The sequence below is a fragment of the Bufo gargarizans genome, chromosome 4 (genome assembly GCF_014858855.1).
Source record: "Bufo gargarizans isolate SCDJY-AF-19 chromosome 4, ASM1485885v1, whole genome shotgun sequence".
Classification (NCBI taxonomy): Eukaryota; Metazoa; Chordata; class Amphibia; order Anura; family Bufonidae; genus Bufo; species Bufo gargarizans.
Window position 1 is genome coordinate 536,039,689 of NC_058083.1, and position 22,846 is coordinate 536,062,534.

The window sequence follows — 22,846 nt, forward strand, 5'->3', positions numbered from 1 at the left end:
GGGGAGGATGGGAACAGCATGAGAAGTCCACAGATTGACCCTATGACATAGTGGTGAGGTGGAAGCAGCATGAGGAGAGCACAGAGTGGCCCAATGACAGGGTCTGGGGGGAGGAAGCAGTATGAAGAGAAGGCCACCAAGTGGCACAATGACAGAGTCTGGAGGTGGCGGCACCAGCAGCAGCAATAGAAGAAGGCCACCGAGTGGCACAATGACAGAGTCTGTAGGTGGCGGCAGTATGAGGAGGCCCACGAGTGGCACAATGACTGAGTCTGGAGTTGGCAGCAGTATGAGGAGGCCACCGAGTAGCACAATGACCGAGTCTGGAGGTGGCAGCAGCATGAGTAGGCCACAGAGTGGCACAACGACCGAGCCTGGACGTGGCAACAGCATGAGTAGGCCACAGAGTGGCACAACGACAGAGTGTGGAGGTGGCAGCAGCATGAGTAGGCCACAGAGTGGCTCAATGACAGAGTCTGGAGGTGGCAGCAGCAGCATCAGGAGGAGGCCACATAGTGGCACAATGACAGAGTCTGGAGGTGGCAGCATCAGCATCAGGAGGAGGCCACAGAGTGGCACAATCACCGAGTCTGGAGGTAGCAGAAGCAGCATCAGGAGGAGGCCACAGAATGGCACAATCACCGAGTCTGGAGGTGGCAGCAGCATGAGTAGGTCACAGAGTGGCACAATGACGGAGTCTGGAGGTGGTAGCAGCAGCAGCATCAGGAGGAGACCACAGAGCGGCACAATGACAGAGTCTGGAGGTGGCAGCAGAATCAGGAGACCACAGAGTGGCACAATGACAAAGTGTGGAGGTGGCAGCAGCATGAGGAAGCCACAGAATAGCACAATGTCAGAGTGTCAATCGACCAAGATACTTCTGGGGGAACCTGCCTGGCATGAACAGGCCTCTAGTACCTACAGACAATGAGAAGACAAAGCGTCAAGATAGCTTTGAGCCCGGAAGAGTTGCGAAGTTCTTTAAGATACGTCACTAAAGATTTTACCGCATATAACCGCAACGCTGATCACTGAATTAATTTAGTTTTTCGACCGACAATCTTCAATAAAGATTTTACCACATATTACTACAGCGCTGAACGCTGAATAAAATTTGTTTTTCCACCGAAATACGTCACTAAAGATTTTACTGCATAGAACTGCAGCGCTGAAGGATGATTTTGAAAGTGTGTAGAAGCCACACGGGGCCCCCACGCTGCAGATTTATCATGGAGACATCATGGAGATTTTACCGCATATAACTACAGCGCTGAACGCTGAATAAAATGTGTTTTTCCGCAATACGTCAATAAAGATTTTAGCACATCTAACTGTAGCGCTGAACACTGAATAAATTTAGTTTTTCGACCGAAATACGTCACAAAAGATTTTACCACATCTAACTGCAGCGCTAAACGCTGAATAAGATTAGTTTTTTCACAGAAATACATCACAAAAGATTTTACCGCATATTACTACAGCGCTGAACACTGAATAAATTTAGTTTTTCGACCGAAATACGTCACAAAAGATATTACCACATATACTGCAGAGCCTGAACGCTGAATAAGATTTGTTTTTCCACCAAAATACGTCCCAAAGGGTTTTACCACATATAACTGTGACCGACATACGTCAATAAAGGTTTTACCACATATAACGGAGCATGGAGATGGAGAGGGTCTTCGGATTCCCCCCGCACTATACGGACGTCTCAGAAATGAACCGCTGCTCCCGACAGGCACTATAATAGAAAAGGCCTGCAATTGTTCTATTTTTTTGCGGAATAGGAAGCACAGATGCGGAAGTGCGGATCCGCGGATGTGGACAGCACATTCCAGCCCATTGAAAATTAATGGGTCTGCACCCGTTCCGCAAAATTGCGGAAAGGATACGGACCTATTTTGCGGACGTGTGAATGGAAAAGATATCCCTCAAAATGAAAATAAATGAAATTATTAAAGTTAACCAAAAAGCATAGATGTGGTCGGCAATAAGAAGTGCTCGTCGGCACTAAATCAGGTGCTCGGCGGCACTAAATCAGAAACCATATGTCCTACCACAATCCGGGGGGTTTCAGTTCACATCCATGAATCCCGGAGGGAAAGCAAACACCATCCATCCCTGGGCTAGATGATGATGTGGTATTGAAGGACAGGGTGGGCAAAGAACTGTCCCTGATATTGCCCTACAGGGGGTGCTATTCTGGCCCTGATAGCCTAACCACAGACCACCCGCCCTGATAAGAGCGACCCCATCCGGAACCTTACCCTATATAAAATGGCCCTAGTAGGCCCATAGCCCCTAGGCCCCTGACTTCCAGGTGATCACTATATAGATCTATGTGTTTATGACTCATTATAAAAGTATATTATAAGTATATCGCACCCCTCTGTGTATCACACCTATCGATAGCACACCTATACCAGTCCTTAACAGGACTTTTGTGGCCCTATTAGCTAGTGTTTGGTGTCCCTAACAGCCTGTCCCTGCTCCACACAGCAACCTCTCCCTACACTGGCAAAACACTGAATGTAAAATGTCGGCCAGATCAGGTTTATTTATAAGGTATGTCCATGTGCTGAAACATCTCAATTGGCTGTCCTGTATCACCTGATTGATGTTTTATGGGTCAAAGTTCTTCACAATGTAAAAGAATATGGCGGGCATGAATTTCTCCATATGTTCGCATGTTCGGCGAATCGCGAACACGCAAAGTTAGCCACGAAACGACCGCCGGGCGAACCGCAAGGCATCTCTAGTCCCTAGCGCCTTCTGACGTCTCTCCCTGCACTAAGATGCTGTGAAATGATTCCACCCTATCCTTTCCCTGCACTTATAAATCCTTTTTTAAATTTTTTTTTTAAACATAGAGGTTTTTCCAATAGCTGTCCATAGCTGCCTTATTTATAGGGCTGTGACATCACAGGATTGGCTGCATGCAGGCATGTCAATCTGGGTGATCCCATCTGCCCAGAGTTCCTTCCCCCATGTGCTCAGTCCTCACACATGTAGCTGCCATTTTAGGAAAAATGCTGATTCGTTAACACAAAGCACGAGGAAATTTGCATTTGTTGCAAATCAAATTTTTCCTGAAATTCGGATTGAATTCCACTTCGTCAGCTTTGATTCGCTCATCCTCTAGTCCCCAAAAAAGAAAATATCATTTACAAAATGATCCAAACAAGTAGTAGACATATAGGATATCTAAAGTAATAACTATTTTAGGAGGTATCATTATCTGTTTTAAAAGCAGAGAAATTGAAATTTAGAAAATAGAAAATTTTTCAACATTTTTAGGTCAATTTTGTATTTTTTTTATAAATAAAAATGAAATATTTTGACTCATATTTTCCACTGTCATGAAGTACAATATATGACGAGAAAACAATCTCAGAATGGCTTGGATAAGTAAAAACGTTTTAAAGTTATCACCACATAAAGTGACACATGTCAGATTTGCAAAAAATGGCCTGGTACTTAAGGTGAAAAATGGCAGGGTCCTGAAAGAGTTAAACAATGTAAAAACTTGACAAACCACCACAATTGTCAACATAACATAATCATTGACATCATTCTCTAGTACAGAGCCCGTATGACACAATTATTGTTGCCTGAAGCCACCACTAGAAAAGTTCAGGGGCTTTCTGTATAAAAATATATGCAGCCACCACTAGAGGGAGCTCAGGAGATTACAAAATACAGATATTTACAGCCACCACTAGAGGGAGCTCAGGAGATTACTACACACAGATATATACAGCCACCACTAGAGGGAGCTCAGGAGATTACTACACACAGATATATACAGTCACCACTAGAGGGAGCACATGAGATTACTGCATGCAGATATATACAGCCACCACTAGAGGGAGCTCAGGAGATTACTACATACAGATATATACAGCTACCACTAAAGGGAGCTCAGGAGATTACTACATGCAGATATATACAGCCACCACTAGAAATAGCTCAGGAGCTTACTGCATACAGATATATACAGCCACCACTAGTAGGAGCTCAGGAGATTACTACATACAGATATATACAGCCAGCACTAGAGGGAGCTCAGGAGATTACTACATACAGATATATACAGCTACCACTAAAGGGAGCTCAGGAGATTACTACATGCAGATATATACAGCCACCACTAGAGGGAGCTCAGGAGATTACTACATACAGATATATACAGCCACCACTAGAGGGAGCTCAGGAGCTTACTACATACAGATATATACAGCTACCACTAAAGGGAGCTCAGGAGATTACTACATGCAGATATATACAGCCACCACTACAAATAGCTCAGGAGCTTACTGCATACAGATATATACAGCCACCACTAGTAGGAGCTCAGGAGATTACTACATACAGATATATACAGCCACCACTAGAGGGAGCTCAGGAGATAACTGCATACAGATATATAAAGCCACCACTAGAGGGAGCTCAGGAGATTACTACATACAGATATATACAGCCACCACTAGAGGGAGCACAGGATATTACTACATAATTATATATACAGCCACCACTAGAAGGAGCTCAGAAGATTACTACATACAGATATATACCGCTATCACTAAAGGTAGCTCAAAAGATTACTACTTACAGATATATAAAACCACCACTAGAGGGAGCTCAGGAGATTACTACATACAGATATATACAGCTACCACTAGTAGGAGCTCAGGAGATTACTACACACAGATATATACAGCCACCACAAGGGGGAGCTCAGGAGATTACTACATACAGATATATACAGCCACCACTAGAGGGAGCTCAGGAGATTACTACATACAGATATATACAGTCACCACTAGAGGGAGCTCAGGAGATTACTGCATACAGATATATAAAGCCACAACTAGGGGGAGCTCAGGAGATTACTACATACAGATATATACAGCTACCACTAGAGGGAGCTCAGGAGATTACTACATACAGATATATACAGCCACCACTAGAGGGAGCTCAGGAGATTACTACATACAGATATATACAGCCACCTCTAGAAATAGCTCAGGAGATTACTGCATACAGATATATACAGCCGCCACTAGTAGGAGCTCAGGAGATTACTACATACAGATATATACAGCCACCACTAAAGGGAGCTCAGGAGATTACTGCATACAGATATATAAAGCCACCACTAGAGGGAGCTCAGGAGATTACTACATACATATATATACAGCCACCACTAAAGGGAGCTCAGGAGATTACTGCATACAGATATATAAAGCCACCACTAGAGGGAGCTCAGGATATTACTACATAATGATATATACAGCCACCACTAGAGGGAGCTCAGGAGATTACTACATACAGATATATACAGCTATCACTAGAGGTAGCACAGAAGATTACAATATATATATATATATATATATATATATATATATATACAGCCACCACTAAAGGGAGCTCAGGAGATTACTGCATACAGATATATAAAGCCACAACTAGAGGGAGCTCAGGAGATTACTACATACAGATATATACAGCTACCACTAGAGGGAGCTCAGGAGATTACTACATACAGATATATACAGCAACCACAAGAGGGAGCTCAGTACATTACTGCATACAGATATATACAGCCACCACTAAAGAGAGCTCAGGAGATTACTACATACAGATATATACAGCCACCACTAGAGGGAGCTCAGAAGATTACTACTTTCATATATATAAAGCCACCACTAGAGGGAGCTCAGGAGATTACTACATACAGATATATACAGCCACCACTAGAGGGAGCTCAGGAGATTACTGCATACAGATATATACAGCCACCACTAGAGGGAGCTCAGGGATTACTACATACAGATATATACAGCCACCACTAGAGGGAGCTCAGGAGATTACTACATACAGATATATACAGCCACCACTAGGGGGAGCTCAGGAGATTACTACATACAGATATATACAGCCACCACTAGAGGGAGCTCAGGAGATTACTACATACAGATATATACAGCCACCACTAGAGGGAGCTCAGGAGATTACTACATACAGATATATACAGCCACCACTAGGGGGAGCTCAGGAGATTACTACATACAGACATATACAGCCACCACTTCGCACAAACACTGGACCTTATAACTGCCTTGTGTTAAAAGACATTGAAGTACAAATGATAAAAAATATTATCAGGGTCTTAATTGGAACCCAGTCTAAGGGCTCGTTCACACGAATGCGTGATGCCTGTTGCCGTATTGCGGACCGCATTTGCAGATCTGCAATACACAGACACCGTTCCGTGGCCATTCCACATCACGGATGCTGACCCATTTAATTCAATGGGTCTACAAATCCAGAGATGCAGAACGGTGCGGAACGGAAGAACGGAACGGAACACTACGGAACCACTACGAAGTGCTTTCTGGGGTTCCGTTCCCTGCTTCGGCACCGCCAAAAGATAGAACTTGCGCTATCTTTTTGCGGAACGGAAGGATCGTGGACCCTTTCAAGTGTATAGGTCTGCTATCCCTATGCGCCTTCCCCACGGACAGTGCCCGTGCATTGCGGACCGCAATTTGCAGTCTACAGCACGGGCTTTACACATTCGTGTGAACGAGCCCTAACACTTATACTTCACTATGATGATAGCCTTTTCTTCCACATTTCTAGAAGATCAGCTATTTGGGGGAATGTCTGGTCTCACCCCATGTTACGTCACATGATTAATTTTTTCTATAAAGCACTTCTATTTCATATACTGTTACATTCTTGATAACAATTTTCAGTATAGACCAAGAGAAGCCGCAATCAATATCTAATCTTGAGAATATGACTTGAAATATGGAGCTTGTTTTACTTTATTTTCTCTTTCAGATTCTTACTTTGAGGCGAAGACACTGGTTTATATTTTATGGAGAAAAAAATGGGGAATTAAATAAAAGAAAACTAAACAAAATAAATAAATCAAACATTTTTTTTTTCCAAATGGTTTGTCTGAGATTTAAAAAGTAATAATAATAATAACCAATGCTCACCTGTTTGATTGGCTGCATCTTCATTACCACCATGATTACTGCAAACAATCACTGGCCTCTGTCGTCTTGTGATGTACTGTACATGCCAGCATCACAGGCAGTGATTGGCTGCAGCAGTCACAATCATGAGCGGCACGTCGTCGCTACAGGACAGTAATCAGAAATGTGTAGGGACAACTGGAGTGTTGCTGTTGGATCTGTAGGGGATCATACATTATAATTTATTTTTATTATTTTCTCACATTTCTTGAATGTAGCTATTTATTTTTTAAATGCCTTTAGAAAAAATGTAAAAATTCGAGGAATAAAAAAAAACAGCATTGTCCATGTTACTTTTTTACATGCATGTAGACATTTTTTCTAAATCCCTAGCAACGCCTTTAACTATTTTTTTTATTTATTTACAAATATTCAAATTGTTGTATGGATCATACAATGTATTATCTCCACTAGTGTTGAGGAAAACGAAGCATCCGAAGCAAAATTCTGTGCAAATTTTAAGAAAATGTTTATTCTAAACTAAGCCGAATTAGCTAGCGCTTCGTAGTAATGATAAATTTTTTCCTAAAATGGCAGCTGGAGTTGTCTTAGAAAGAATAGAATTTAAAAAGAATATACAGTACTCATCCCTCATCCACTTGCTCAGCAGTCCGCTCCTCTCTTGAGTGGAAAAGACTTACCAAACAACCTGCGCTGAGCGTAATGACGTCACCTGCTGCTCGAGCAGGTGGATGAGGTGAGCGATTTATTTATTTTTTACCCAAAAGACCATATTGCACTAGCGCATTGCCAGTTTTAACGGCCGTTAGACGGTGCACTTCTGTCTAAGCAGTCATTTAAAATGGCCCCATTGATTGATAGGCTGAATGGGGTTTTAACATGGCAATTTGTGGCCAATTAATTCATAACAAATCAAATTTCTTGTCAAACTGCCGAATCAAATTTTTCAAAACTTCGCTCATCTCTAATCACCACTAAAAGAAGAAAGAACCTGACGTAAAGAACCACCAGCTCAAGGGCTATAAAAGTGCCTGTCATTCCTGCCACTATTTTCTGGGGCTCATCATAAATCCAATTTTTTTACCCCATTGTGAAATGAGGAAGGTGGGGGGGTGGCCATAACTTACCGTAGGTGGAAATCCAGCCAAGACTTCAGGTGTCTTGCCTAAATTCAAATGGTCTTAGAATCAGTGGGTGTAAATTTTTGACAACTCCCCGCTATTTATTTAAAGGCTATAAAGGTTTAAGAAAAAAAATTCTAAATTTCACTTTTCAGATTCCAGTTGGCTTTCCTTCTATGTTGACACGTTCTTCAACTAGCTGACTTTAGAGAATTATCTGGTTGTCAATATGCACTTTTCATGTGAAGACTGAGCATTCTTCTGATATTTAGGGAAAAGGTTTTTTTAAACACAAATTTCCCCTTCAAATAATTATGAATTTTTATGTTGTAGATGACTGGACCTGGCCCTCCGGGGTCAGAACTTGAGCCACTTCTTCAAGATTCTGGAACTCCACAATCATGGGAATGTGGGACCTCTGTCCCCTGTTGGAATGCAGCGGCTATCGAGCATGAGCACTGCCACTCTAGTCAAAGTCTATGGGTCTGAAAGTGACCGCCGAGTACAGCACTAGGGTCTCCAGCAGTCCCATGTACGGTAGCTTGAATGGAGGAGCAGGAATGTGCTTGTACCACCGTATTGAAACAGGGGACATGAGATGCCTGTTCTTATGATTGGTGGCAGTCCAAGTGATTGGCTAGGCTCCTACCGATTAGACTCTTACAACCTATCTTGTAGATGTTGCTTATGTTTACGCTCTGGAGGGCTAGGTCCATCAATATGTGCCATACACCGCTATTAAATTACCATCTTGCGTTGTCTAATTGGGAGAGAACACTAGCAGATTTGCCAATTTTCAGTTCCGCCGTCTAAATGGTCAGGTTCAAGTAATGATTAGATGATGAAAAATGAAACGCGAGCGTCTTGTTCCCTTGTAATGTCCCCATATCGAAGGTGTGAAATGCGTTAGTCCAGACTCCATTATGTTGTACGCTCCCCCTTAAGTGTCTTGTGGGGTATGCAAATAAAAATGTGTTTCCTACAATTCACACTTTTCTGATTAGTATCCCTGGATTAGAGATAAAAGCCATTTTCTTCTTCTGCAATCCTTACAGTTAGAGCTTAAACCTTCACTCAATCAATGAGCTAACAACATCTGAACGTGGAGGATTAGGCGGCAAAGTTCATTGTAGATTCTCATTTACTTTGGTTTTATTTTTTTATTTTTTTGCTCGGGCAGCGGGGGATGAAAACCTTATAACAACATTTAACAAGCACAGAAATTAAAGCCCTGAGATCAATCCCAAATGATGCTGCCAAGTAACCTCCATGCAAACCTCTGGCACTTCACTGGTAACGAGCAAAGTCTGAAACTTAATCAGACCGCAATCAATAAACTCCATTGCTGAATGTTTCATGCACCATTTAGAAGCTGCACAATGAGAAAGATCATGGCCGTCGCACATCGAAAAAAAAAAATCCCTGTGTTTGGTGAGAGGTAAAAATGATTATACTTTATCTTGTTTGCAATTACAGATGTAGCGGAACGTTAAAGTAATTCCTGGCGCGTTAACACACAAGCTCTTCGCACTGGCTTAGTCCAACAACATGCAAAGCTTCTAAAAGCTTAGAGTTCAGTATCGAGTCACACCGTCAGGTTAATTGGCTAGATCTGAACCACCGTTATCTTAGTCAATGTTACCCATCTAGTGGTCATCCTCCCTAGTGGACCTGTTGTGCTCTAGTGGAACCAGGGGGGGGTCAAAACTAGATCACAGGCAGATAACACAAGGGGAAAAGCCATGATCTGTAGTATTGGAAAGCGACTCAGGCAAATGTAATAAAAAATGAAGCAAAATAGTAACACATACAGTACTTGTATAAAAGCTAGCAACATTGTATTTTCCATGTAGACTCATAAGTAAGACCAAAATATGGTCTTTGGGGTCTCTACGCCTGAACGTTCCCTACAGCCACCAGATGTTTTAGCTAAAGAGGGTATCCTGTATAACATGGTGTTTTTTTTCCTTCCATTTGATAATTTCTGCACATTATTTATTAGATGTCTCTACCTTCTTTTTCCTGCTTCTCTTACAGCATGCAGGAGAGAACAAAAGAGACTGCAGCTGCATCCCCCTCCTCCCTCTCCTCCCTGTATTTTTATTTTTCAGAACAAGGATTTCATTTCTCTCAAGAAGTTCTCTGTCGATCTTCTACCCCTAAACCTCCTCTATAGTCACCAGGTGTATTAGATGTAGAACATTTTGAGCGTAACCTACAGTTGTTGGGTCTTTGTCCTTGCCTTTGTAAGTTTCTGTGAATTGTTTCATCACTTGAGTCGCCTTCATCTTCCTCTACCTCTTCTCCCTCACACCGTGCAGTCCCACATCCCCACAGAGAGATTGAGAGCGACTGCAGCTGCATCCCCCTCCTCCCCCTCTTTCTCTGCTATTTACTGTTCGTTATGGTGACTGAGAAGATTGTTGAAAATTTAGAGAGATCCTGCAGACAGGAGAGGCGAAACTCCTGCTGGAAGGGGAGGAATACATTAAAGGGGTATCCCGGTTGTTTGAAGTTATCCTCTATCCACAGGATAGGGAATAACTATTAGATCTAATAATTATCCCTATCCTGTGGATCGGGCATTACTTCTAATAACCAGAGTAACTAGTAATGCATTGATATGCAATGGTAAAGACAGAATAGCGGAGGTCTCTCAGCAAAAAAAATAACATGGGCCGTCCGCTATGGTGCCAGATTTTGTCCTCCCTGGGAACAAGGGTCTGCAGCGTCTTTCCCCTTTTGACCTTTCCATGACTTGAGGAGCAATTTCCCACCCAATCCTAGTCCTTCAAGGAGAACGAAACCAATGAGGGCTGGTCCCCCATTTCCAAGGATCCCATAGCAAAGGGCCTCCTCTATGTCATACATACTAATTATTTATGCAAATTATTTATAATAATAATAATACTAGAGATTATTATGCTGATATACTTTAGGGGTCAGGACTCACTATGACTATCCAACATTGACTCCATAGTCCCAAGGACTTCCAATCCCCCTACACTTGTATAATGTTCCCTTTGAACTGAATATAAACTGTATGTGGATTGGGCCTCTCCAGTGATGGAGGACGGAGATGGAGGATGGATTATATCAAGTGCATTACAGAAGTGGACCTGTGCTTTGTAGAGAAGATTCGGAGCTCCGGCCCCCGAGGAGCTATACTGAGATAAGACTCACTATAAAATTGATCCACTAAAATAAAATTAAAAATAATGGTTGAAAAATATAAATAAAGTAATAATAATAATAAAAAAACATAATAATAACATTTGTGTATATTTTTTACTCTCAAGAGTCCCGGATGTCCTTCCTCGCTCTCTCCATCATGCACTTTGTGTGTAGATAACTTGCTTTGAAAATAAAAGTTTAATTTACGAGGAAAATATCGGTACAGCTCAATACACAGGCCATTCATGTGAGGATGATGAGAATAATAGGGATACATTGGATATTATGTGCTATCCTAACAATCTTATTAAATGTTTCCAGTGCTTACACCACGCACACTTTGGAACCAGCTCGAGCCGTCTTATTAAAACAGTTCAGTAACCAATGAGACGGGAGATATGGAAGGGAACGTAACATGAGCGCTGGAGGATGCAGGAAATTGATGACAAGCTCTGGAGAGGCTCAGAATCTGGAACATTTTTAATTTAAAAATAAGAGTTTTCGAGACTCGGAGATGGCTTCTTATCTTGCCTACAAGCTTCATCAAAAAATGTAAAATACAAGCAGCAGTAAATTCAGCTCATGTTCCTTCGGTGGGTCTGATGCACGGTGATATCAATATCGCCATTTGCTATAGGAATTTGATCCCTACCCCCAAAAAAAATTGTATTGAAATGATGGCTCAGTGTCCAGCGTCACTCAATACCCCCTGGACACTGAAATAAATCTATGGCTACATTTTTCTGCCATTTTCTTCATTCCAATGCATTTAAAACAAAATAAATAAATAATTTCTGATTACAGCGTATCAGGATCGGGCTGGTCAATCTGGTGGGCCCAAGCTCTGAAACAATAATGGGCCCCTAATTGAACAGGACAAGCAGAAGCTACAGCTGACCTTGGAACCAGGTCTCAGGTGGACATTCCATATATACAGCCTGGACAATCTGGCGGGACAGTCCCGGATTTCAGTGGCTGTCCTGTGGTCCCGCTACGGGGGAGGTATGTCCCGCTTTCTGGTAGCTGTCTTCCATAGGAAGCAGCCAGTTGCCTGTAATTATGAAGCAAGAGCCGTCCGTCGGCTCCAGGTCTGGGTAGGGGTGGGGTTGGGGGCGTGGCAGGGGCGGAGCCGGCAGGGAACTCTGTGTGTCCTGCTGTTGGTGTTGCTGCTGCTAGAGAACGAGGTAAGTATGTGGAGTTTGTTTTTTGCTTTTAACTGCCTGTGAAGGGGGCACTTTACTGGGCATACTACTGTCAGGGGGCACTTTACTGGGCATATCAGCGGGCACTTTACTGGGTATACTACTGTCAGGGAGCACTTTACTGGGCATACTACTGTCAGGGAGCACTTTACTGGGCATATCAGGGGGGCACGTTACTGGGCATACTACTGTCAGGGAGCACTTTACTGGGCATATCAGGGGGGCACTTTACTGGGAATACTACTGTCAGGGAGCACTTTACTGGGCATATAAGGGGGGCACGTTACTGGGCATACTACTGTCAGGGAGCACTTTACTGGGCATATCAGGGGGGCACTTTACTGGGCATATTACTGTCAGGGGGCCCTTTACTTGGCATATCAGGGGGGCACTTTACTGGGCATATAACTGTCAGGGGGCACTTTACTGGGCATATTACTATCAGGGGCATTTTACTGGGCATATCAGGGGGGCACTTTACTGGGCATATCAGGGGGGCACTTTACTGGGCATATCAGGGGGGCACTTTACTGGGCATATTACTGTCAGGGGGCACTTTACTAGGCATGTTACTATCAGGTCTATACCCACCCTTAAAGGGGTTCTCCAGGCTTTTATTATTGATGACCTATCCTCAGGATAGGTCATCAATATCAGATCAGCGGGGGTCCGACCCCCGGAACGCCTGCTGTAGGAGCAGTGCGTATGTGCAGTCTCCCGTCTCTGCGTGCGCCTTCTCCTCATACAGCTGATCGGTAAGGGGGCCAGTTGTCGGACCCCCACCAATCTGATATAGATGACCTATCCACAGGATAAGTCATCTATATTAAAAGCCAAGAGAACCCCTTTAATAATGACAAGTCCTGCATGTGCAATGATAAGGATTGTTTAGAAGCAGACTGGCAGACGTCCTGTATACACAGAGGGTAGGTCCCCTGGAATCATTTTTCCTGGGGGCCGAAGGCACTTCAGTCCGATGAGACATTCTATTCTTCTGAATTCTGGCATTTCTCTGCTTTAGGCCACATTCACACCAGTGAAAAAAATGGTCATGAAAAGCTAACATACTGTCATGGCCATTTTCAACCAGTTTGGCATATAATTTCTGGCTGTTTTTAATGACCGTTTTGCACTAAAAAGTCATTAAAAACAGTCATAAAACATTATTTTTAAAAATAATATCCCACCCCTGAAGTATACATAATGTTCCCCATGGTGTCCCCCACAGTAATAATGTCCCCCATAGTAGCCTCTGCAGTAATAATGTCTCACATAGTGTCCCCCGGCAGTAATAATGTCCCCCATAGTGTCCCCCGCAGTAATAATGTTTCCCTATATTGGCCCCCGCAGTAATACTGTCCCACATAGTGGCCCCCAGTAGTAGTAATATCCCCCATAGTGTTCCCTGGCAGTAATAATGTCTCCCATAGTGGCCCCCGCAGTAATTATGTCCTACATAGTGTCCCCCGGCAGAAATAATATTCCCATAGTGTCCCCCGGCAGTAATAATGTCTCCCATAGTGGCCCCCGCAGTAATAATGTCCCACATAGTGGCCCCTGGCAGTAATAATGTCCCCCATAATGTCCCCCGGCAGTAATAATGTCTCCCATAGTGGCCCCCGGCAATAATAATGTTTCTCATAGTGTCCCCCGGCAGTAATAATGTCTCCCATAGTGGCCCCCGCAGTAATAATGTCCCACATAGTGGCCCTCGGCAGTAATAATGTCCCCCATAATGTCCCCCGGCAGTAATAATGTCTCCCATAGTGGCCTACGCAGTGATAATGTCCCCCATAGTGGCCTCCGGCAGTAATAATATCCCCCATAGTTGTCCCTGGCAGTAATAATGTCCCCCATAGTGGCACCCGGCAGTAATAATGTCCCCCATATTGGCCCCTGTCAGTAATAATGTCCCCCATGGTGGCCCCCAACAGTAATGATGTCTCCCCATAGTGGCCCCCGGCAGTAATAATGTCCCCCATAGTTGTCCCTGGCAGTAATAATGTCCCCCATAGTGTCCCCCGGCAGTAATAATGTCTCCCATAGTGGCCCCCGCAATAATAATGTCCGACATAGTGGCCCCCAACAGTAATTATGTCTCGCCATAGTGGCCCCCAGCAGTAATAATGTCCCCTAAGTGGCCCCCCAGCAGTAATAATGTCCCACATAGTGGCCCCTAGCAGTAATAATCTCTCCCCATAGTAGCCCCTGGCAGTAATAATGTCCATCAGAGTAGCCCCTAATGTCCCCCATAGTGATGCTCAGGCGCAATTTTTTTTTTTAAGCTGAAAAAAAAACCTCATCCACTTGCATGCACAGAGGTAGTCGCTCCTCTCTTGATGCTGAAGGACCTGCACTCAAGTGTGATGATGTCACCAAGTGCTCCCAGCATGATTGTGTGGTGACATCATCACGCTTGAGAGCAGGTCCTTCGGCAGCATCAAGAGAGGAGCGACTACCTCTGTGCATGCAAGTGGATAAGGTGACTAATTGTTTTTAAAGCCCTGAAAGGTCGTTTTACACTGGTGTTCCCATTTTTAACGGCTGTTAGATGAGTGCACTCCTGTCTAGCGGCTGTTAGAAACGTTCCCATTGATTTCAGCGGGGTTGATCTGGCCGTGAAAATGGAACCCTATTTTTTGACAGCTGATATTCACGGGCCGTTAAAAAAATTGCCATGGGAATAGCCCCATAGACTGCAACAGTTCTGAAAACAGCCGTGTGGCGGCCATAACAAAACCTTCCGTCACACGTCATGTGAATATAGCCTGTGTTTTTTTCGGCGTGGGGGGGGGGGGGGAATCTTCTTGTTTCTTTTGTTTTGTGCGGCACTTTTTATAAAATTAGTAAGATTATTTTTGTCTCTTGCACTGCCATTTGATCGATGTTTATAGGAGAGTTTCCCCGTCGGTGTATACGGCAGCCTGTGCATCTCTACAGCAGTTTATGCTAATTCTAAAAATGTAAAATAAAAGAGAGAAAATAATAAGAGTAATTATCATTTTGTCATTTTACCATGGAATAATAAATCATCCCATAATTTTGCTATGAAAAGTTTTAATATAGTAAAAAAAAAGCATATGGTAAAGTATGTGGCGGGAGAAGGCGGCTGTTTACGGGAGAGGACTTTGATGTATTTATGCTGCTTCCTCTCTGAGAACTTACACGGCAAGATAAATGAGATCATTAAGAAGCCGGCGTCTGAAGAGCTCGCACTGACTTGGACGCACTTCAGAATTCGCCTTTACCCTCTCGTATCTGGAATTTTCCAGACGTGAAGAGGTAAAGGGCAATGAGTGGGGTCACCTGGCAGCATGGTGGCTCCCGTACATTGGGGGCCTGGGTTGGAATCTCGCTAGGGGCCACACTAGGATAAAAGTTGTATGTACCTGTAAAAACATATTCACAATTACTGTAAAAGCCTCATACATTAAGGACTGGTCATACATGGCCCATAGGCCATGTTGGTCATTTTTTGTCAATGAATCATGTTGTATTACATATGAATTACACACAGAGCGCCTATTACTCTGTAATATGGACTCCATGCATTGGGGTCGGTGCCCGTGGCTTTGCCTTTCACATGGGCCCCTAAGGTAGGGGCGGATTGGCCATAAACCTTACAGGGAAATTTCCTGGTGGGCCGATGCCCAGGGGGCCGTGGAAGTTTTTGGGGATGTATTTTGTGCTGCTGGAAGTATTTGGTAATGTAGTGTGGTATTTGGCTCTGTTGGGGTGTTTATAATGTGCCACAATATGGTATTGTTGGCCCTGCCTTCCATTAATTTGGACCCAACTAGAGATGAGCGAACCCGAACCCGGACATTTTCACTGAAGTCCGGGTTCAGGTGATTTTATTATTTTCCGTTATAAAATGGTTATATTGTAAAATAATAACATTAAGACAGAATGCAAAATAATATGGCCATTTAGGGGTTAAAAAAAATTACCTCATCCACTTGATCGCGCTGCCTTCTATCTTCATTCAACAGGACCTGCCAAAGGACCTGCGATGACGTCACTGCGCTCACCACGTGGCGTCATCGCAGTTCCTTTGGCAGGTCCTGCTGAAAGAAGATAGAAGACACTGCGGCAGTGCGATCAAGTGGATACGGTCAGTTGTTTGTTTAGTTTTTTTTTGTTAACCCCTAAATGGTCATCATCTTTTGCAGTCTGTCTTAAGAATGCTATTATTTTCCGATATAACCATGTTATAATGGAAAATAATAAAGTGAAGTTCAGGTCCCCATTGACTTCAATGGGGTTTGGATTCGGGCTGAAGTTCGGGTCCCAAACCCGAACTTTGACCTGAACTTTGGCCGAAACCGGCAAACCCGAACTTCCATGGGTTCGCTCATCCCTAGACCCAACTACAAAAGAGGGCCACTTTTAGTATTTTTTCCAGGGCCATTTTAAGTTCCCAGTCCACCCCTGCCCTAAGGTTTGATGAGATTTGAATAAAAGCACATTTTGATTTCAGAGGTAGCACCACCCTTGTCCATGGGTTGTTTCTAGTATTGAAGCTCAGCCCCAGTCACAGCTTATGAACAGGAGTGGTGCTGTGCCTGGACAAAAGTAGACTCTCCCTTTTAACTATATACACCCCCTTGATGTCATTGACTGATGTGAGTAATTACGATAGGTGGCACTTGGCTCACAGTTTGACCTGCTTTCCTTTATTAAGATGTATTTTGGGTTGAAGCATCATCACTGAGAATCCTTATTTGTTCTATGCATCGTGATGTGTTGGGAAAAAATTTTTAATACATGTTTTGTCAAAAATGACTGAAATATATATTGCTACCACTAGTTGTCACTATAGAGTGTTGCGATTCATGTGCTTCAGAATCTACTCTTGTTTCTAACAGCGCTCCAAGAGGACGGGCAGGGTATTGCAGGCCAAACAATCAATAATTTCGGTTGTGGAAATTCAAAGTGTTTGAGGACTATATGTTATATCTGTGCCTTCATTTTCTCAATTCAAGAAGTACATACTGTAATATTTGTGGGTTACGACGGCAGAGATGGATTTATATTCCATAAGCACAATAAATATATATATATTTTTTTTTATTCTACTTACTATATATTAGTTTTTGTAGAGGAAGTGGAGGCTCGGCATATGCTCAATACTTTCCAATGAAACGGTTAATTTTAATTGACTTTGCCAATACATTAGGAGAAAATGAAATTGTGCTCGGCTCTCACTTTGAAAGAAAGGAAGGTTATGTAATATTTACAGTTGGGGAATCTGTTGGTGATGAGTAAATTAGGATTTAAATTATGTATTAAATGGAATTTAAATTGGTGTGAAACGCGTCTGCCAATCTGATTATAATGGAGATTGGGATCCGGGAGAATACTGTAGAGCAGATTCTGGATAGATGTTATTCACAATCAGTGTGAGAATGGAGGAGATAACGCCGAACTGAAATATCCTCATTCTCTTCAAATAAAAGCGAGAATCGGCATTGTGTCTTAGCGATAACCAGCCTCCCGCACTCAACCCTCTCATTGTCTGCCTTTTTACTTTACAAAATACACAAAGTACAGGGAAGAATTTAAGAAGAAACTTAATCAAGACCACTTGTCTTTTGTCATCTTATTTCTCTATATTCCCATTTTCTAGGGGTGACCATAATATTCAATGTCTGCATTGAAAAGGCAACCTCCACTCCTCTGTTCAGGGAAAGCAGATGTTGCAAAATGTTCCCTTCCCTAAGGAATTGCTCTGCAGCCATGGGCTTCGTCCACTGATGGTACCCGGTCACTACAGCCCATCCACATGTATGTTTGGAGAGCATATAAAATCTTACAACCGATTCCTTTAAGGTTCAAGTGCTGACAGATCACTTTGCAGGTTGACCTTAGACTTTTTGCTTATGGTGGACTCATAGTTGCATGCCAAGAGCTACTCTGAACAGAGCTCTTAATTTTAGCTACTAAACAGGTAAGAAATGCTGTTCATGAAAGATTGTATATTATGTCCTGGTAAGGCAGCTAATAATGTATAAAGAAGACCTCTCCTTACATAGGGCATGTGGATATGATGAATTGGGGTCCTCCAAAGAGGACTATTACAACAGCCAGGTCTTGAAGACCACTATAGCAGCTATGACTTATATGGTATCCATGTTTGATGGCTTTGTAAAGAGCAAATATTGATTAGGTGGCAGAAGATAGAGAGTTTTCCTCCATGTGGAAGATAATTATTTTGCATATCTTCCCATGAAGCATTGTTCTAACCAATTATATCTCCCTAAAGAAAATTAGTACCTTCCAAGAAATGGAAGGCATTAATCAGAAGGTGCTCATGATCAAACGTGGTTGTGGTAGAAGTACTGAACTGAATCAGAACATAGCTACAGATGTGTCCATATTTATCTTTCCTCTAGGTTAGAGATGTCCCAAGTTGAATGGCATGAGATCACTACCTTTAAAAAAAAATTAGTTACACAGTTGGTGTGTCTGGTGGTACTCATCTCGAAATATCTCGAGTGATAAGAACGTGTCTGCTAAAAAGAAGTTGTGCATAGTTGAAAACTTTTCGGTAATCATGTCCTCAGCCATTAACCACAGAAAAAAGTCAACGTTTCTAAACTCCAGAGGATCAAAGAGGTGCTTTCAGTATTGGTATTGATCTATAGGTTTAACCCACCCAAAGATCAAAGATGCTAAGGCTGGGCCTGGAATGTTTAAGTCTCAGATGACCCTTAAAATATAGGTGACATATTTTACATTTATATTTCTAGTTAAAATAAGTATAGATTGCATCATATGTGATAAATGTTTTTGCTCCCTTTACATTTTAAAGTAGTATATAAGTCCTATGATTCAGATTCATAAATTCTTGATACATATCTGTCACAAATAATGGGATGGGGAGGGCCACCAGAATTACAACAGAAGGGAAAGACAAAGAACTAGGCCTCAAGGCTAGGGAAGGGGTACGGTGACTGCCTAGGAAACCCCTAAACCTGACCCTGACTCAGGTGGGAAAATACATACACCATAACCTTAAACCCTAGGAGCCCTGAAATGCCCTAAGGTAGTGACAGGGAATAAGACAACTGGTTTCTTCCCTGGTGAATGAACCAGCATCTCCCTGAGGCCTAGAAAACAACAAGAACAAAGAAACAACCAAATACAAAGAGCAGTACGGCTTATCTTATAAAAAATGGATGAGCAGGAACACAGGAAAGGTCCACACACCAACTCTTCCAAATCCAAGCAGAGAATATCAACTGCATGGAATAAAGTGTGAGACCAAACTAAATAGGGAATACAGTAATGACCACAATCTGCACCTGACAAGAGGTGTGGTCATTACCAAACAACAACACTGAGAATCAAGAGACTGTCAGTTAACTCCACGTGCAGCCAGCCTCCCAGATCTTCTAACCTCTGACACAGGAGGTACCGGGACAATAGCACAATACTATTAGTAGCAAGAAACAAAAAACAAAAAAACTCTTAACAACTCAAGTCCATTTAAAGAAGACAACCAAATCTAAAAGAATTGTAAAAATGTGTTATAATTCCATAAATGCAGAAAATAACTTTGTTTCCACTGCTTTATACTTCTAAGCCTAAAATCTCCTCTATTCCATGGCAGTGGTTAGACACTTCATGTCCTGCTCCCTAGCATCTTATTTTTGTCTGGGAACCTAAACTAAAACTGTCGGGCCCCAATGCAAAATCTGTGCAGGATCCCCACCTACCATGTTCCCATGTATAATACTGGTCTCCCCTTTTGTGGTAGGTAGACTTTTTTACTCTCTATTCCCACAGCCCTGGTATTCTTTTAGGAACATTCTGTGGATACTTACCATCAGTATCAATGTCTACATGCTAAGTAATTTGAATAATGGAGGTAACATGTGGACATTGATGTGGATGGTGATTTACAATGTCCATATGAACTGATACTTTCTACATGACATCTAATTGTATGATGAAGCTGCTTTTGGTGTTGTCGGACACGGACCTGCACTATGGTCATCATCATCTGGCACTACTGGCTTCAGTTGGTTTGTCAGAGTAATCTAATTCCAAAAGGTAATGCTATAACATTTTTATGATCCAGTTTCCCTATTTTTGAAAACCTCTGCTGCATTCTTAGACTTCCATGTCACCATTGTGGTGAGGCCTGACATACATCTCTTGCCTTGGTTGTCCACTACTTAGACCAGGCATGTCCAAACTGCGGCCGTCCAGCTGTTCCAAAACTACAACTCCCAGCATGCCTGGATAGCTTACAGCTATTAGGGCATGCTGGGAGTTGTAGTTTTGCAACAGCTGGAGGGCCGCAGTTTGGACATGCCTGACTTAGACAAAACACATTTTAGTCCATCAATGTTATAAATGTTTTTGCCTAATGTTTCAAACTCCTTTGAAGCCATTTACTAAAATTAGAATATGTGATATATAAATATATATATATATATATATATATATATATATATTTGAGAGAAAATATCAGTTCTTCTTACCTTCTAATCATAAAAATGTAAGATTGTTTTTCGTTATAACTTACACAAATGTTAGTTTTTTTTTGGTGACTGCTATTACCTTTTTGTAAAAACATTAAAAGTTATACTTTACCTGTAGATTAGAACTTCATCATCTGAGCAATTGTATTGAAGTTGGTACATTTTAACTTTGGGAGCAGACTTGCTCACTGACCACTTAACTAGTGCAGAAGTAGTCGTCACCTCTGACACTACAACAGCCCTCTCGGGTTGAGTCTTGACTTCTCCTCGATTAGTTTTGCTAGAACTGGTAATATCGGAAAGCCGTGATTTGGGTGGAGCAGCACGGCCTGTGCCATTGCTGAGATGTGGCAGCTGGACAATGGATAACTCAACCGGTGCCGTTAACTCTCCGGCAGCATTTGCCGCAATACAAGTGAAGGTCCCATAATCCTTGGATGTGGTTATTAAGATATCTAAAGTGCCATTATCATAAACAGTTGTCCTGGAGGAATTTCCAATCAAGCGTCCATCTGGAGCAACCCAATGGATAACTGGTGCTGGATCTCCAACCGCTTTACATTTTAAGGAAGCAGTTTGACCTTCCAAAACCAGCAGCTTCTGAGTATGCTGTGTAATTAACGGTGGTTCACAAACAAATTCCTCCTCTCGAACATACCAGAAATACCTTCCTTTCAATGCAGAAGGTGACGCACAAGTTTCCATATCATCTTCCCTGTCAAGCCTCCTCAACCATAGTAGCTCACAATTACAATGAAGTGGATTACCTCCAAAGCTTAGAGACAAAGGGGGCAAGAAAGGTGTCGCAGAGATCATGGACATTTGAGACCTAGCAAAGATTGGATCTGGAGGTAGTTTTTGTAGCCTGTTAGAAGTCAAATCAAGCCTGGCCAACTTATGGAGGTCCTGAAATGTTCCCTCTGTAATGTAAGATAAAAGATTATGGTCCAAACTAAGCTGATGCAAGTTTATCATCCTTCGTACGGCGTCCCAAGGGACTGTTACAAGATTGTTGTAAGAAAGATCAAGGTCTTCCAGAGTCTGTAAGAGGTCTTCAAAAGCATCATCTGAGATACCATTGAGTTGGTTATTATTCATGATCAAGTGTTGGAGATTGATAAGCCCTCGAAATATGTCATCTCCCAAACTGGTCAATCTATTACTGTCCAAATGCAAAGATCGAAGGCTCTCGAGATCCACAAAAGAAAACGGATGAATTAAACTAATGGTGTTTCTAGATAATGTAAGGTCCACAAGACCTGTCATGTTGGCAAAGTCTTGTCGGTTGATGCTTATGATAAAATTACCCCCGAGACGAAGTTCAACTGTCCTCCGGTCAATGTCTACAGGTACAAAAAGTAAGCCTTTGGAAGGACACAACGTTCCTAGCGATTCTGACAGGTTTTGACAGACACAGTATTTTGGACATGAGTTGACCACTACTGCCATTCCAAACACCAGAAGACTGCAGAGGATTTTTTCCATTGTAAGTCCAGAGAAAGAAGCCTGCAACGAGAGAATACAAGAACACGTTAATATTGATACGTTTACATCTTTGCATACATGAATGTATTCCACAGTGTTCATAGGGTTTTATAAAATATACATAAAAGAGTTCAGGAGGGGCCTGGATGTATTTCTGGAGTGTAATAATATTACAGCTATAGCTAATAGAGAGGGGTCATTGATCCAGGGAGTTATTCTGATGCCTGATCAGAGTCGGGAAGGAATTTTTCCCCCTAAAGTGAGGAAAATTGGCTTCTACCTCACAGGTTGTTTTTTTTTTTTTGCATTCCTCTGGGTCAACTTGCAGGATAACAGGCTGGACTGGATGGACTGGAGGG

The 22,846-nt window shown here is 42.5% G+C and overlaps 1 protein-coding gene across 4 annotated transcripts in view; it reads right to left on the reverse strand.

Moving 5' to 3' along the window:
* Positions 1 to 22,846, reverse strand: part of LRFN2 (leucine rich repeat and fibronectin type III domain containing 2) — a 536,726-nt gene that overhangs the window by 106,678 nt on the left and 407,202 nt on the right. For all 4 annotated transcript variants that reach the window (XM_044291685.1, XM_044291683.1, XM_044291684.1 and 1 more), the window contains one exon: positions 21,115 to 22,508. In XM_044291685.1, coding sequence (XP_044147620.1) covers positions 21,115 to 22,508 — 1,394 coding nt within the window. The remainder of the gene's footprint in view (positions 1 to 21,114; positions 22,509 to 22,846) is intronic.